At 39.7% G+C, this 17309-nt stretch overlaps 1 protein-coding gene across 6 annotated transcripts in view; it reads left to right on the forward strand.

Moving 5' to 3' along the window:
- ZYG11A (zyg-11 family member A, cell cycle regulator) overlaps nt 1-17309 on the forward strand; it is a 63504-nt gene that overhangs the window by 36768 nt on the left and 9427 nt on the right. For 5 of the 6 annotated variants that reach the window (XM_044238249.1, XM_044238248.1, XM_044238247.1 and 2 more), the window contains 5 exons: nt 1615-1679; nt 8399-8498; nt 8592-8645; nt 14365-14526; nt 14602-14646. In XM_044238249.1, the coding sequence (XP_044094184.1) occupies nt 1615-1679; nt 8399-8498; nt 8592-8645; nt 14365-14526; nt 14602-14646 (426 nt within the window). Of the gene's footprint in view, nt 1-1614; nt 1680-8398; nt 8499-8591; nt 8646-14364; nt 14527-14601; nt 14647-17309 lie in introns of those variants that run through there. The other variant, XM_044238252.1, reaches the window with a different exon arrangement.

Genomic DNA, 17309 nt, shown 5'->3' on the forward strand with positions numbered 1-17309 from the left:
ATTTTGTATATATGAAAAAGAACTCTTATAGAGAATATAAAGAACTCTTAACTCTACATAAGACAAACCATTTTATAAAAAGACAAAAGATTTGAGCACTTTACTGAGGAAGATTAAGCAGATGACAGATGAACATGTGAAAAGATGCTCAGTGTTTTTAGTCATAAGGAAAATGCAAATTAAAAGCACATTGAATTACCAGTAGATACCATTACACACCCTCCAGATTGGTTGAAATTAAAAGACTGACAATACAAAGTGTTAGCAAGGGTGTGGAGCAACTGAAATTCTCATAAATAGATGTTAAGAATGTAAAATGATACAACTACCAGTTCAACAGTCTGGTAGTTTCTTTTAAAGTTAGACATAGATCTTTACTACCTAATCTTTCTATTCCTAGAGAAATGAAATCGCAGCTTCATACAAAGCCTTTTACATGAATGTTCATTATATCTTTATTCATAATATATCCCCTAAAACCAAAAACCTTTCTCTTGTTGAACAGGTGAATAGATAAGCAAACTGTGGTATATTCTTTTAAGAAACTCCTATTGGCAGTAAAAAGGAATTAAGTGCTGTTACATGCAACATGGATGAATCTCAAAAACATTATATGCTGAGCAAAATAAGCCAGACACAGAAGAGTAGATAGTATATGATTCTATTTGTGTGAAACTTTGGGAAAGGTTAATCTGTAATGACAATGTAATTTTCTGAGGTTGGGATTGATTAGAAGGTGGTACAGTGCAACTCTTTGGGGTGATGGAAATATTTTTTATCTCAATTATGGTGACGGTGGATGGTAGTGGTTATACAGCTGTATCAATTTGCGAAATGTAAGTGAAGTGTGTACTTGTATACAATGGAAATTTAAAAAAAATAAGGAAGGTGGTCTTTCTGCAATTAAAAAAAATCTGCATTTTCACTTTCTCTTGAAAAGTTGGCAGCTTCTTCAGAGTTTAGTGTTAATTCCTTCTTGGAAGCCATCAGTTAGAGTAAAATCTCCCCCATAAAAGGGCATGAATTCTCCTGTTGTTCATAATTCCCACCATTGCTCTGCTGTGTCCCGCTCAGCTGTCTTCACTTTTTTATGTTACTGCCTAGTTCCTGTTGGCATTTCAGGCTTATTGCCCTTTCCTCATACACTGTACTTCATTTAGACTGGCCTACTCATGGCTTTTCAAAGAGATGGTATATTTTTCTATTCTCACAGCTTTCTCAGGAGACCTTCTCTTTCTTTCCTATCTGTAAAGGCCCAGTTCAACTGTAGCAGTCTTAGGTTGCAAGTATAGCTCTATCACAGAGTTAGTTATGAGGTCTGGTAAGGACATCTGTAGATGGCCAGGCTTCAGGTAATTGATTTGGATTGGCACACAGGCACTAGGGTTCAGGGGGAAGAGACCCCCTGCTTTGCCACAAAAGCGGGGGCAGATTATTCTTTAGGCAGAGGTGAATGTGACATAGTGAGATTAAATGAATAACTTGGAGAGAGCCAGGTACACAGTGAGTTCTCAATAAGAAAAGCTCATTGGTAGCACCTTCCAGGTGCTTAGAATCTTTATTTAGAATGGGGTATACCTTTGCTCAAAATTATTTTTCTTTATTCCCTTAAAGTTACAGAAGAATTGTCTTCTCTCCTTAACTAATTCCAGGATTCTTGTGGATGTTCCCTTTGACAGGCAAGTATAAAAAGTGGTCATCTGATTTTGGGATATTGACCAGTGTTACTCTGAACATTGTTGGTTTTTGGTTTTTAGCTTATTAGCAAGGGTTTGATTAAGGCTGGGCTAAGGTGTCTGAGGAAAATGTTCTGTTGAGCATCTGCCACAGAGGTGATTGGAAGTACCCTATGGCTGACTCTTGAACAATGCAGGGGTTAGGGACACTTGCCCCACCAACCCCGCACAGTCAGAAATGCGTGTATATCTTCTGAGTCACTAAAAACTTAACTACTCATAGTCTGTTGTTGACTGGAAAGTCTTCGTGATAAACAGTCGATTAACATGTATTTTACATGTTAAGTATTATTATATACTGTATTCTACAATGAAGTAACCTAGAGAAAAGAAAATGTTATTAAGAAAATCATAAAGAAGAGAAAGTACATTTATAACACTGCACTGCATTGATCAATACCAAAAGCTTACATTATCTGTTTATAAGATGAATTGTCTGTTGTACCTATATCTGTTGTACATGATACCTACTTCGGTATCATCTTATATCATCCAAAACACTGTAGATGTTGTATGTATTACTAAGGCTAGATAAAAAAAAATGAAAAGGTAGGGGTGCCTGGGTGGCTTAGTTGGTTAAGCATCTGACTTTTGATTTTGGCTCAGCTCATGATCTCAGGGTTATGAGATTGAGTGTCAGGTTCCGTGCTCAGCAGGGAGTCTGCTTCTCTCCTCCTCTCTCTCTCTTCCCCTCTTCCTGCTTGTGTACTCTCTCTAAATAAATCTTTACCAAAAAAAAAAAAAGAAAGAAAGAAAGAAAAAGAAAAGACAATGTGGGGCTCCTGATTGGCTCAGTTGGTAGAGCATGTGACTCTTGATCTCAGGGTCATGAGTTTGAACTCCACATTGGGGGTGGAGTTTACTTAGAAGGAAAGAAAAAAGATAATGTGAAAAAGAAATACTTAGTAACAAGGCACCTGGGTGGCTCAGTCAGTTAGGTGCCTGACTCATTAATTTTGGCTCTGGTCACGATGTTAAGGTTATGGCACTGGCAGGCTCCGTGAGGAGTGTTCATGTGCACACACACACACACTCTCAACAAAAACGAAACAAAACATATATATATTTTTTTTATTGGGGGTATAGTCATGCACCGATAATAAAGAAGCAGCCATAAGATTGCTTTATGGTAGTGTTGTATAATCAATAGAATTGCTTCATGGTAGCATACCCTTCCTCTAATGAATGAATCGCAATGAATTTTTATGGCATACAGTATAACAGTCATAATACAATATTGGAAACATTGTTACTTTTTTTCTAAAAGATTTTATTTATTTATTTGACAGACAGATCACACGTAGGCAGAGAGGCAGGCGTAGAGGAGGAAGCAGGCTCCTTGCTGAGCAGAGAGCCTGATGTGGGGCTCGATCCCAGGGCCCTGAGATCATGACCTGAGCCGAAGGCAGAGGTCTTAACCCACTGAGCCACCCAGGCACCCCACATTGTTACATTTTAAAAAGTAAAATTATTTACCTGTGATGATAGTCTTATAGGCAGTTTCTCCAATTATGATAGAAAGGCATAGTGTATGGTAATGTAATTCTTTGAAAGCAAAGTTTTAAGCTGTAAGAAAACTAACACTTTCTTAATTTTATATTAAATATCACTTACCTTATGCCATATAAGAACAGGCTGTTCACTTGCAAGTTTTGCATGTGATCTTCTGCATTATGAATGCTTAGGCGATGATGATATTGATGACACAGAAGCAGCTCCTACAATTTTTGTTGTATAGTTGTTAGATGTTCATATGAAGATACATACACAATAGATATGTTTATTAACTGTAAGCATGATGATTATTTACTGCTCATTAAGTGGAAATGGATTATCATAAAGGTCTTTATCCTCATCATTTTCATGGGGAATAGGCTGAGGAGGAAGAGGAAGGGTTGGTCTTGCCATCCTGGGGGTGGAGGAGGTGGAGGAAATGGAAGGAGAGGCAGGCACACTTGGTGTACCTTAATAGAAATACATCTTTCTGTCTGCCACCGTTGCTTTTTCATTTCTCTAAAAATATTTTTATATGGTACCAGTCCTTCTTATACCATTTGGTTTAGTTTCTCTGCCCATATTATAGAAGGGGCCAGGTTATAAAAGAAGTCAAAAGCAGTCTTGAATAATCAGACTCTTCTGCCAGATTATCTAATGCCAGTTAATTTACTGTCACTGCTTCTCCTGCATCTTCTTCCTCTTTGTTGGACACTGGTTTGGAAGTGCTCATCTCCATTAAGTTGACATATGTTAATTTCTCCCGTGTGGGCTGTATTAGCTCTTGAATTTTTCCAAGATCCTTATCATTAAACTACAAAATCCCACCCTTTTTTGAGCATATCTACAATCTCTTTCATGATTTCCTTGATTGGTTCTGTTATAAATCCTGTGAAGTCATGCACAGCATCTGAACAGTTTTCTTCAGCAGAAATTTATTGTTTCAGGCTTGATGGGTTTTACAAGTTTTTTGATAACAGCAGTGGCATCTTCAGTGGTGTAATCTTTCCACACCTTCATGATGTTCTATCAGGATTCTCTTCATAGCATTGACAGTCCTTCCTACAGAATACGTGTGTAATGAGCCTTAAAGGTCCCTGTCATCCCCTGATCTAGAGGCTGAGTTAGAGACGCTGTGTTTGGGGGCAAATAGTGCTTTCAGTGTTGAACTCATGGATTCTGGGTGGCCAGGGGCATTATCCAATATCAAAAGAATTTTATTTTTTTATTATTTTTTATTTTTTAAAGATTTTATTTATTTGACAGAGAAAGACACAGTGAGAGAGAGAACACAAGCAGGGAGAGGGAGAAGCAGGCTTCCCCCTAGCAGGGAGCTCGAAGCCGAGTTCAATCTCAGGACCCTGGGATCATGACCTGAGCTGAAGGCAGACGCTTAACATCTGAGCCACCCAGGTGCCTCTCAAAATAATTTTAATAAAATCTTAAAAAAAAAATAAAATAAAATCTTGGGGCACCTGGGTGGCTCTGTGGGTTAAAGCCTCTGCCTTTGGCTCAGGTCATGATCCCAGGGTCCTCGAGCCCCACATCAGGCTCTCTGCTCAGCGGGGAGCCTGCTTCCCCCCTCTCTCTCTGCCTGCCTCTCTGCCTGCTTGTCATCTCTGTCAAATAAATAAATAAAATCTTAAAAAAAAAATCTTAAAAAAAAAAAAAGAATTTTAAAAGGCAGTCCTAAACCAATATTGCACCATATGTTAACTAACTGGAATTTAAAGAAAAAATTTAAAAGGGGTGGGGGGGGGAAGGCAGTCCTTTACTAGCAAGGTACTTCCCGACTTCAGGGACAAAGTATTGATGGAACCAATCCAGAAAAGGGATTTTTTTTTTTTTAAGAGTTTATTTACTTATTTACATATTTGACAGAGAGGGGTAGAGAGTGAGTGGCAGGCAGAAGGAGAGGGAGAAGCAGACTCCCCACTAAGTAGGGAGCCCTACGTGGGGCTTGATTCGGGGACCCCAGGAGCATGTCCCAAGCTAAAGGCGGATTCTTAACCATCTGAGCCACCTGAGCACCACCAGAAGGAGGATTCTCATCCAAACCTTCTTGTACAACCAAAAGACTAGCAGCCAGTGTTTATCTTTTCCCTTCAAGTCTTGGGGCTTAGCAGCTTTATAGACAGGGACAATTCTTTTTTTTTTTTTTTTAAAGACTTTATTTATTTATTTGACAGAGATCACAAGTATGCAGAGAGGCAGACAGAGAGAGAAGGGGAAGCAGGCTCCCTGCTGAGCAGAGAGCCAGATGCGGGACTCAATCCCAGGACCCTGGGATCATGACCTGAGCCAAAGGCAGAGGCTTAACCCACTGAGTCACCCAGGCGCCCCGAGAGGGACAGTTCTTAACCATAAACCCTGGGATCATGACCTGAGCCAAAGGCAGAGGCTTAACCCACTGAGCCACGCAGGCGCCCTGACAGGGACAATTCTTAACCATAAAGCTAGCTGTATTCTCACGAAGCAGTAGAGTTAGCCTGTCCCTTATTGCCTTCATTCCTGGTGCTCACTTCTCTCTCTAATAAATGTCCTTTGTGACTCCCCCCCCCCCCGCCCCAGATGGGACACTTTCATCTACATTAGAAACTTGTTCAGGTTACTCTCTTTTCTCTTCCATGATTGTCTTAATGGTGTCTGAGAACTCATCTGCTGTGTCTTGATTGGCAGAAGCTGCTTCTGTTAATCTTAACATTTTTAAATTCCAAACCCTTTCTAAAATTATCAAACCATTCTTCGCTGGCATTGAATTTTATAGTTTTAGATCCTTCGCCTTCCTTTTGTTTTAACTTGTCATATAATGAATTCACTTTTTTTTTAAAGATTTTATTTATTTATTTGAGAGAGAGATCACAGGTTGGCAGAGAGAGAGGGGGAAGCAGGCTTCCTGCTGAGCAGAGAGCCCCATCCATGCGGGGGCCATGGGTGGGGGGCTCGATCCCAGGAACCTGAGACCATGACCCAAGCCAAAGGCAGTGGCTTAACCTACTGAGCCACCCAGGTGCCCCATGAATTCATTTTTTGTTGAATCATATTTGAGTCTGTAAGTATGAGTTTCTCACAGCAATCCTGTACCCACGTAAAAGAGATAAAAACGTGTTTTGCAAAAAGTGCAAGGTTTTCATGCCTCCTGGCATAGCCGCAACAACAACTTAACAAATTGACTTTTCTTTTTCTTTCTTTCTTTCTTTTTTTTTTTACAGTGGTCCAGACTCATTTGTCTTAAAATGATGGGTAACCTCAGCTGCAGACCTCAGTCTACAGTAGATATCAGGCAGTCACCTTTTTTTTTGTAATGTCACCTTTTCTCTGCTTCTTGGGAGCACATCTAACATCACTGGTGGCACTTTATATGGGTCCTCCCCAATGGTTTTACTCAAGGTTTACAATATTTCATGAAACACAATGAAAAATACATAAGAACTGTAAGAGATTACTTTTTACTTTGCAATTTACTGGAAAGATGAACTGCTCATACGGAGTGATTAGTTTTGCATGGCATTTTAAGTGGATACTCAGAACGCTTGAGCTCACCCCCATATTGACAGGAGGTGGCTGCGAAATAATTACAGTTGTAGAGTATGAACTACAGTTACTTTTATGCTGTTACTATTTAATACTTTGTTTACATTTCTCCTGACTGAATGGTACCATGTACGGTTGGTATTTGTGTAAGTTTCAATGAATTTTAAACTTTTAGGAGATGTGTGTATATTTTATGGTTATAAATAGTAAAAGAAACTACTACCTAGTATTTATGTATATTTTATGCATTTATAAATACCTATCTTAATTTTTTTGATGTTTCTAGACTATGCGCTTGGTCTGAGTTTTTCCAGATTGTCGTAAATCTCCAAAAAATTTTCCAGTATATTTATTGAAAAAAATCTGTTTCTAAGTGGACAAGTACAGTTCAAACCTGTGTTGTTCCAGGGCCAGCTGTGCTCGAAAATGTCTCCCAAAGTGTGATTCCAGTTCAGAATAGTGAGTGGTTAAGAACATGGGGTCCAGAGAGTCAAACATATGTGGATTCAAGTTCTATCCCTTCCATTATCTTTGCATGAGCTTCCTCATTTATAAAATGGTGACTCTTCTGAGGATTAGATATGATGTTTGTAGAGTACTTATGGCAGTGCCTAGCTTAAGAAGTAGAGTCTGTTCTAAACATAAGTCTTTCTTACGATTTTGTTGATAATAATTAAGAAAATCATCTTCTTAGACTCCAAAGGAGCTCCTCCTGAGGCCTTTATAGTATAGTCTTCCAGATCCATATGCTCAAAAACATTTGTAATAGTTGCTGCTGATGGCAGGAAAATTAAGCACAGGCTAACATGAACAAAGCCTGTGATATGTTGGTGCAGAATTGTAGGCTAAGCCATTCTCAAATCTAATTGAGATGTGTACTTAAAATGGGAGTTGACTTTTAAAATTACAATAGGGAAGGTGGTCTTCCTCATTAAAAAAAATAAAAACAAAACTATTTCTACTTACCTTTTCTTGAAAAGTTAGGTCTTTCTTTTTTTTTTTTTTTTTAAAGATTTTATTTATTTATTTGACAGAGGGAGATCACAAGTAGGCAGAGAGGCAGGCAGAGAGAGAGAGAGAGGAGGAAGCAGGCTCCCCGCTGAGCAGAGAGCCCGATGCGGGAATTGATCCCAGGACCCTGAGAGCATGACCCTAGCCGAAGGCAGCGGCTTAATCCACTGAGCCACCCAGGCACCCAGTTAGGTCTTTCTTAATGCAGTCTTTATTCCTACAGCCGCAATCAAAAGCAGTTGACTACCAGCTGCCTCTTTTTAAAAAAGGGCATGCATTCTCTCTAAGTGATTTGTTCACTGTGGCATCTTAGCATTGTCTACAATTCAGATTACAAAGTACTACCTCTATGGGATCTTCTTTCCTTTTTTCAGACCCATCATAGTAGAAACTTAATGGTTAAAATAAGCCTTTCTTTGATCTGCTTATCTGTCTCTGAATTCTGTGCATTTCGCTTACATTCCTATTTGCCTGCTCTCCTAATCTTTTTGTCAGATGCTCTTGATTTTCATAGCTGAAGCTTTAGAAATCTAAGATACAGAATTCGTTGGGGAGGCTAAGTGATTTCCTCTCTCCTTACGTACGGTTTAAAACTTTATTGTGAGAAAAATACTGCTTTTCAGGTTTGATGCTGCCAAGTTTGTGATGAGATGGCTCTGTAAACATGAGAACCCCAAGATGCAAACAATGGCAGTGAGCATCACTTCTATTCTAGCCCTTCAGGTATGTGATTGCTAAAGGCAAGATTTCTCTCTCTCTTCTTGCGGGAGCTCTGACCCACTAGTATTTTACTTTTGGCTTTTTGTTTGCTTATAGCTCTCACCTGAGCAAACTGCACAACTTCAGGAAGAGCTCCTCATGGCAGTTAAGGTAAGTGGGTTATCATTCTTATAACCTTTCTTTTTTCCAATAAAAAGGGTGTGAACATAATTTAAAAAGTCAGATCCTTCTAAAAAGCTTATAAAATTAAACATCTGTAAGACCTGCTCCCCAGAAGAAACTACTTTCTACTCTACTACTACTTCTTCTAGTATCTATCTCCACATCTCTAAATAAAATGCCTTTTTTAAAAAAATTTTATTTATTTATTTGACAGAGATCACAGGAAGGTAGAGAGGGGGGAAGCAGGCTCCCCGCTGAGCAGAGAGCCCGATGTGGGGCTGGATCCCAGGACCCTGGGATCATGACCTGAGCCGAAGGCAGAGGCTTTAACCCACTGAGCCACCCAGGCGCCCCTCATCGTTTTATTTTATACTTACTTTGGCATGAGGCTTCTGATACCTTCCTGCCCCCCAGTCATTTATGTTTCCTGTGAACTATTTGTTCATGTCCTTGATATGTTTTCCATTGGGTTGCTAGCTTTCTTCTGATTTATAAAATTTCTATATATATTAAGAAATTGAGGCTTTGTGATATGAAATGCATCTTTTTTCCCCACTTGGTTGTTTGACTTTTTTACTTTATTCATGGCATATTTTGCCATGCAGTAACTTTAAAATATTTATAGGGTTGATTTTATTATTTTATTTCTCTGACATTGATGGCACATTTGAAAGTATTTCTCATGATTTTTAAAAAGTACTTGATTTACTTGGAGCATTGCTTTTTTTTTTTTGGATGTAAGGGTCTGTTTTTCTTCTCAGTGTTTGCTTTGTACCTTTTCCTGAATGAATGTATTATCTTTTCTCCACTCTTATGCATTGCTGCCTTTATCATATATTAAATTCCCATATCTCTTTGCATCTATTTCTGGACTTTGTGCTGTGTTAATTTATATGTCTACTTATATGCTGATATCATAGTTTATTTATTGGCTTTATAATTCCTTAATAGGGGCGCCTGGGTGGCTCAGTGGGTTAAGCCGCTGCCTTCGGCTCAGGTCATGATCTCAGGGTCCTGGGATCAAGGCCCGCATCGGGCTCTCTGCTCAGCGGGGAGCCTGCTTCCTCCTCTCTCTCTGCCTGCCTCTCTGCCTGCTTGTGATCTCTGTCTGTCAAATAAATAAATAAAATCTTTAAAAAAAAAAAATAATTCCTTAATAGTTAAGTTCTTTCCTTGGGTTTCTTTTAGTTATCTTTTTTTTTTTTTTTTTTTTTTAATGTGAACATCAGAATTGGGTTGTCTGGTTCTTTTTTTTTTTTTTTTAATTTTATTGATTTATTTTAGAAAGAGAGTGTGTGTGCACACTTATGAGCGGGGTGGGAGGGTGGGGAAGGGCGGAGGAAGAGGAGTGAGGGAATCTCAAGCAGACTCTCCCACTGAGGATGGAACCTGACGTGCAGCTCAGTTTCACAACCCCGAGAGCATGACCCAAGCCCAAATCAAGGACTGTATGCTTAATTGAGTAAGCCACCCAGGTGTCCTTGGCTTATCTAGTTCTAAAAAAAGCTTTGTTTTCTTTGGGTTTTGTTAAGTGTATAGATTGACTTAGAAGAATTAACATCTCTGATACTGATTTTTCCTTCTGAGAACACTATCTGTTACTCCATTTATTCAGTCTTTCATGTCCCCAGAAGTACGTGGTGTTTTCTTCATATTGATATTCTGTATTTCTTAAATTAATTCCTGAGACCTTTACCTTGTGTATTGTTGTTACAAGTGGAGTCTTCTGGGTATTTGGTATCTAGTCAGTAGGTTTGGGGGATAAAAATCAAGGGTGGGGGTGCCTGGGTGGCTCAGTGGGTTAAAGCCTCTGCCTTCCGCTCGGGTCATAACCTCAGGGTCTTGGGATCGAGCCCTGCATCAGGCTAGGCTCTCTGCTCATCAGGGGGCCTGCTTCCCCCACCCCACCTCCCTCTCTGCCTACTTGTGATCTCTGTCAAATAAATAAAAATCTTTAAAAAAAAAAATCAAGGGTGATTTTAAATGTGTTAAGGTCTGAGATGCTTGAGATACTAAGGAGGCAGCTTGATACAGGATGCAGCTCAGAGGAGTGGGTGGACAGGGCTAGAGAATAATTTTGAGTCATCAGTTCTGATATAGGATGCAAGTACCTACCTAAAGAGTGTGGAGTATATAGAGAGAAAGGAAAAGGACTGAAACCAAGTATGTTGGAAGAGAAGGGGGAGCCAGAAAAGAGAGATAGGAGTGTCTAAAATGACTTAGTAGAAAACCAGGAAAGAGTGATTTTTTTTTTTTAAGATTTTATTTATTTATTTGACAGACAGCGATCACAAGTAGGCAGAGAGGCAGGCAGAGAGAGAGGAGGAAGCAGGCTCCCCGCTGAGCAGAGAGCCCGATGCAGGGCTTGATCCCAGAACCCGGGATCATGACCTGAGCTGAAGGCAGAGGCTTTAACCCACTGAGCCACACAGGCGCCCCAAAGAGTGATGTTTTTGAATTCAAGAAAATTATTTCAAGAAAAATTGAGCAGTTATGTCAGATGCTATTAAGTGGTTGAGTGAAATGAGGACAGAGTTGCCAGTTGCATCTGGCAAGATAGAAGTTATTAGTTGTCTTGCTTACATTATGTTAGTGGAGTAGTGGGACAAAACCTGTTTGGACTACAATGATGAGCAAATGAGAGGTGAGAAATGGAGGCAACTTTTCAATATATTTTATTTATTTATTTTAAAGATTTATTTGTCAGAAAGACCACAAGCTGGGGGAGCAGCAGGCAGAAGGAGAAGCAGGCTCCCCACTGAGCTAGGAGACCGATGTGGGACTCCATCCCAGGATCCTGGGATGAAGGCAAATACTTAACTGAGCCACCCAAGCGTCCCTCAATATATTTTAATGAGAAGGAAAGATAAAGGAAGATACTACTTGGGCCAGTAGGGCCAGTAGTTGTTTTTTTCCAAGATCATTTACATTGATATCTATTTTATACCCATGAAAATAATTCTGACAAAAAGGGGAAAATTGATGGCAAGGCAAGACGGAAATAATTCAGTGCCAAATCTGTGTGTGTGTACTAGAATTGTACAGTAGGAGTAAAGATGTTGGCTTAAGATTAGAGCAGAAGGGAAAGAGGAATACAGTGATGGAAGTGCAGGTAGGCTGGGAGATTTTATTGGGAAGAACAGTGGTAGTTCTCTGAAAAACTAGATAAAGTGATCAAATAAGAGGAGTAAAAAGATGGTGATTAAAGTTGGAGGAGAAAAAGAATGATGAAAAAAGTAGCGTTGGGAGCAAATTCATTGAGAAATACAGTAAATCCCCAGGTACAGTTGAATGCCCTCTTAACGTGTTTTGGCAAATATTGAAAGTGAGACTCAAGCACAGTCTTTTTTCAGTATTCAAATGTTTGGGCCTGGGGCATAAAGTGGGGTCTTTAAGGCAGCAGTTTTGTCAGGATGATTTGATGGAGTTGCTGGGGATGGTAACAGGAGTAGACAAAGATACAGAATAGATAGAGATAGCAAGTACTGAAGGAACACGGAGGGAAGAGTAGCACTGTAGTTCTCAGAGAAAGAGTTTCACGTAATGTTATGAAAAATTCAGACTTTAGGTGAAAACAGGTTCAGCCTGTTTAGGTGAAAACATGGTCAGCCACTAGTCATAAGTCTTCAGATAATTTATCTTCTCTATGCCTCAGATTCTTCATCTGAAAACTGGCATCGTTTGAAAAACAGGCATCTGTCATAGGAGTAATATTTTGCGGTTGTTTTGAATGTCATTAAGGTAAAATACATAAAGCATCCAACTATGGGCCTGACCACAGTCATTGTTTTCAGGATCAGCCTCACTTTCCCGACTCCCACCCTTGCTGCTACCCGTCCCCTTGATCCTCTAGATGATTGCTATCATTAAGTACTATGTGTCACTCTACACTTCCCTCTTGGCTCTCCCAGATTTATTTTATTTATTTATTTATTTATTTATTTTAAAAAGATTTTATTTATTGGGTGGCTCAGTGGGTTGAGCTTCTGCTTTTGGCTTAGGTCATCGTCTCAGGGTCCTGGGATCGAGCCTTGCGTCAGGTTTACTGCTCCGTGGGGAGTCTGCTTCCCTCCACCCCAACTACCTGCCTCTCTGCCTACTTGTGATCTCTCTCTGTCAAATAAATAAATAAACTCTTTAAAAAAAAAAAGTTTATTTATTTGACAGACAGCGAGAGAGGGAACACAAGCAGAAGGAGTGGGAGAGGGAGCAGGCTTCTCGTTGAGCAGGGAGTCCGATGTGGGTCTCGATGCCAGGACCCGGGGATCATGACTGAGCCGATGGCAGATGCTTAACAGACTGAGCCACCCAAGCACACTTGCAGTTTTACTTTTGTGATAAACTCTTTTGATACATGCTTTCTTGATGAAGTAAGATATTTGAAGTGGTCTCATTCCTCTTGAAAATAGACATACTCTGATTTGTTTAGTGCTGTTATATTTTATGTACCTTTTTATTAGGTGGCTGAATGAAGACACCTAACTTTTCCCTCTGTTATGATAGTCTAATATTTTTGAAAGAAAGCATGAATACTGGCTTAACTTGTGTCCAGAAATATTCTAATCTGAAATGGTGTTTTGGCATCTGTTCAAGTGAACCCATGATTTCTTTAAGCTATTAGGACACGTGATTGTAGTACTACTGTTATCCTCTAGCCATCCTGATCTGCTCAGTGACCTAGAATAGCATACTTTTTCTCTTGCCTGTCATATACTCCACCACCACCACCATGTCTCCATTTCTTGCTTAACTCACATATCCCTCTTTTTCTTCTGGTCTCGTTTGTTTCAGTTTACATATTACCTGTGGAGAGAGGCATCCCTTTCATACCTTTTCTAAAATAAATTGTTAGGCTTTTGTTTGTTTTCCTCAGAACATTTACCAAAACTTAAAATTATTTTTTTTAAGGACTTTATTTTGTTTTTGTTTTATTTTAAGGAGTTTATTTATTTGTCAGAGAGAGAGAGAGAGAGCACAAGCAGGCAGAGTGGCAGGCAAAGGCAGAGAGAGAAGCAGGCTCCCCTCTGAGCAAGGAGCCCAATGCAGGACTCCATCCCAGGACCCTGGGATCATGACCCCAGCCAAAGGTAGCGGCCTAACCAACTGAGCCACCCAGACATCCCCAAAACTTAGAATTCTTATTTAGTTGAGGAAAAACCAACTATTTTTTTTTAAATCTGTCTCATTTAACGTGAATAAGTGCTTGATTTTCAGGAGGTGTTTACTAAACATTCTCAATAAATGAACAATGGGGGACACCTGGGTGGCTCGGTCCGTTGAACATCTGCCTTGGGCTTGGGTTGTGGTCCCGGGGTCCTGGGACCAAGTCCCACATTGGGCTCCCTGCTCACTGGGGAGTCTGCTTCTCCCTCTCCCTCTGTCTCCTGCTCCCCCTGCTTGTGTGTGCACATGCTCTCTCTCTCTGACAAATGAATGAATAAAATCTTAAAAAAAAAAAATGGAATACCTAATATGTACTTGATTATGAGTCTTATTTACAAGGACCAAGAACTAGGTCAAGTGCTCATAAAATTTTACCTCCTCCCCCCTTTAATCTCATTATAAACCTTACGAGTTAGATGTAACTCATTATATAGAGAAAAAATGGATCATGAAGATATGAAGTGGTTTAACAACTATTCCTTTTCTTACACTGTAGTCGAGTCAGTCACTGAGGCATCTAACTTTTTGTCTCTTTGGTTTTTAGGAACTTCTAGCAATAGTAAAACAAAAGACTACTGAGAATTTAGATGATGTCACCCTCTTGTTTACTTTGAAAGCCCTTTGGAATCTTACAGATGAGTCTCCAGCTGCTTGTAGTCACTTTATGGAAAATCAAGGACTGGCAATCTTCATCCAAGTCTTGGAGGTGGGAAAATAGAATTGAGTTTGTATGTAAAGTTCTTTTTTTCATGATAAAGTAACCTGTGTATTCTTTTGACAGACTTTTTCAGAGTCAGCAATACAAAGCAAAGTACTTGGTCTTTGGGTAAGGTGAATTGTTTTCAGTTGATTCTAACTACTAAAATTAAAAAAATAAATAAAACTAACACTTAATGTAGCACCTACTATATGCTAGGCACTTTTATAAGGAATTTCTGTGTATTAACTCATTTAATCTTCACATGATTCCCTGTAAAGTAATACCATATCAATCATCTGTTGCTGTGAACAAACTGTAGCTCAAACTGTAGCCATTTTATTTACTTTTGAATTTGTGGGTCCACAGTTTGAACCTGGCTGTACAGTTCTTCTGGTCTCATGTGGAGTTAGTTACTCATGTTGCTTCTGATACCTGGTGGCATCACCTAGGGCTGGGGCTAGATGCTCTAGATAGCCTGACTCTTGCTGTGATAGTTGGTGCAGGTTGATAGTTGGGCCACATGTCTCCATGGGCTTCTTTATTTGGCCAGTTCAGGGTAGCAGAAGAAGGCAAGTCCCACTATATAAGTTTTTCTTAAATCTCTGCTAATGTTATATTTATCTAATGTGTCACTGGGCAAAGCACATTAGGTGGTCTGGGGTGTTTCCCAATAATCACTTCTCCAACTCTCCAGCAGCAACTGTATATCCTACAGTTGAGTTCCATTCAGTTCTTATACTGAGTACCTGGAATTATCATCAGATCCCACAAGTTAAAGGGCTCAGTCCCATGAGACTGCCCGCAGTTCAGTTGCCAGTCATTAAGTCTTGGACCACCCACACTTCTGACTGACTGGCTGTAAAGTAAGGGTTTCCACAACCCTCTCCTCAGTTTAATGATTTGCTGGAATGGCTCACAGAACTCAGGAAGGCACACTTTACTTGCTATTAGTTTATTGTAAAGAATACAACTCAGAAACAGTGAAATGGAGGAAGTGTTTGGGGTGGGAAGGATGAGTATATGCAGAGCTTCCATCTTCTCTCTGGGCACACCACACTCCCCGTGCCTTGATGTGTTCACCTACTCAGAAGTTCTCCAAACCCATCATTTAGGATTTTTTATGGAGGTTTCATCACATAGGCACAACTGATTGTAATTCAGTCTTCAGCTCCTCTCCCATCCCCCAGAAGTTATGGAGTGGGGCTTAAACCCAGTCTTCTAATTAAGGTTGTTGTGGTTTAGTTTAGTTTAGTTTTGTTTTGTTTTGGCAACTAGTCCTCATCCTGAAGCTGTTTAGGTGCCTGCCAAGAGTTGCCTCATTAGAACAAAGATGGTCCTGTTATTCCTATTACTTGGGAAATTCCAAGGGATTTAAGAAATCAATGAATTTCAAGAATTGGGGACAAAGACCAAATTTATATTTCTTATTATATGTCCATAGTTAAGCCCAGATTAAAGAAGGTAACCATCCCTTGATGGGAGGAGCAGGGAAGTCACATGGCTAAGTTAAACAGGGATAGGAAAATTGTGCTATGTTCTGTACTCTACCACCCATTGTTCATAACATTTTATAGACAGAAAATCTGAGGCACAGAAGTGCCATTTACCCTATACTACAATGGTATTAGGAGCTAGAATGAGAATTCGAACTCAGGCAGTCTGGCCCCAGACCTTCTGATATTAACCACTCTACTATACTTCTTTTTATCAAGGCAGTCAATTTTTTAGAAATTGCTTTGGGTCACTGGGTGATGCAGTTAGAGAAATGTCCCAACTCTTCGGTTCAGGTCGTGATCTCAGGGTCATGAGATCAAACCCGGAGTCAGGTTCCAGGCTAAACATGGAGTCTGCTTAAGTTTCCCCCTCCTTTTCCCTCTGCCTCTCCCCACCCCCGCACCTCCTAAAGTAAATGAATAAATTTTTTAAAAAATTTTCTTTGCTCATACTGTTATACTAGCTCTCAATCAGGATATCCATAATTGAGAAATTTCTTTTTTTTCCAAAAGATAAAGGTGAAGATTTACAAAAAGTAATGAAGACATACTGTTAAGTCCCTTCAGTTTGCCATGCATGAAATGTATTGAGCTGATGGTCTTATAATACTTGGGAGGTGGTGTTAAGTACACAAATAACTTTCTAAGTTAAGATGGACTTTGGTAAGTGCTAGAAAAGAAGCACAAAGTCTCATGGGAGCTTTTAATTCTAGACCATGCCCCTCTTGAAAGCAGGGACTGTGTCTTTTCCTATGTATCCCTAGCACATATAGAACTTGCACCAGAGTAGAGAGGATTAAATGATTAATATTGGAAATATGGAAGGTACAGAAAAGTAGAAAAGAGAGACAAAAGAAGCAGGAGACAAAGGTCTTTTGGCTAGGGAAGATGAGAAAATGCAATCATTTGAGGGGCAGTGTAATACAGAATATCTAGAATTGGGGGAGATAGTGGGAAGAAGAAAAGCAATAGGAAATAAAGCCAGAAAGGTGGATTGGAGCCTCATATATGCTATATAATGTTAAGTGTCCTACTATTAGCTACTTTTTTTTTTATTTCTTTATTTATTTTAGAGAAAGAGAGAGCAAGGGGAAGGGCAGAGGGAGAGGAGAGAGAGAATCTCAAGCAGACTCTCTGCTGAGCCCGACACATGGCTGGATCCCATGACTTATGAGATCATGACCTGAACCAAAACCAAGAGTTGGATGCTTAACCAGCTGAGCCACCAAAATGCCTCTCAGCTAACCTTTTCCAAAAGATCTTTTACTTTTCTGAGAGCCTGTAAGAATGCTGAGG

Source organism: Neovison vison, chromosome 2 (assembly GCF_020171115.1).
Source record: "Neovison vison isolate M4711 chromosome 2, ASM_NN_V1, whole genome shotgun sequence".
In the NCBI taxonomy this organism is placed as follows: Eukaryota; Metazoa; Chordata; class Mammalia; order Carnivora; family Mustelidae; genus Neogale; species Neogale vison.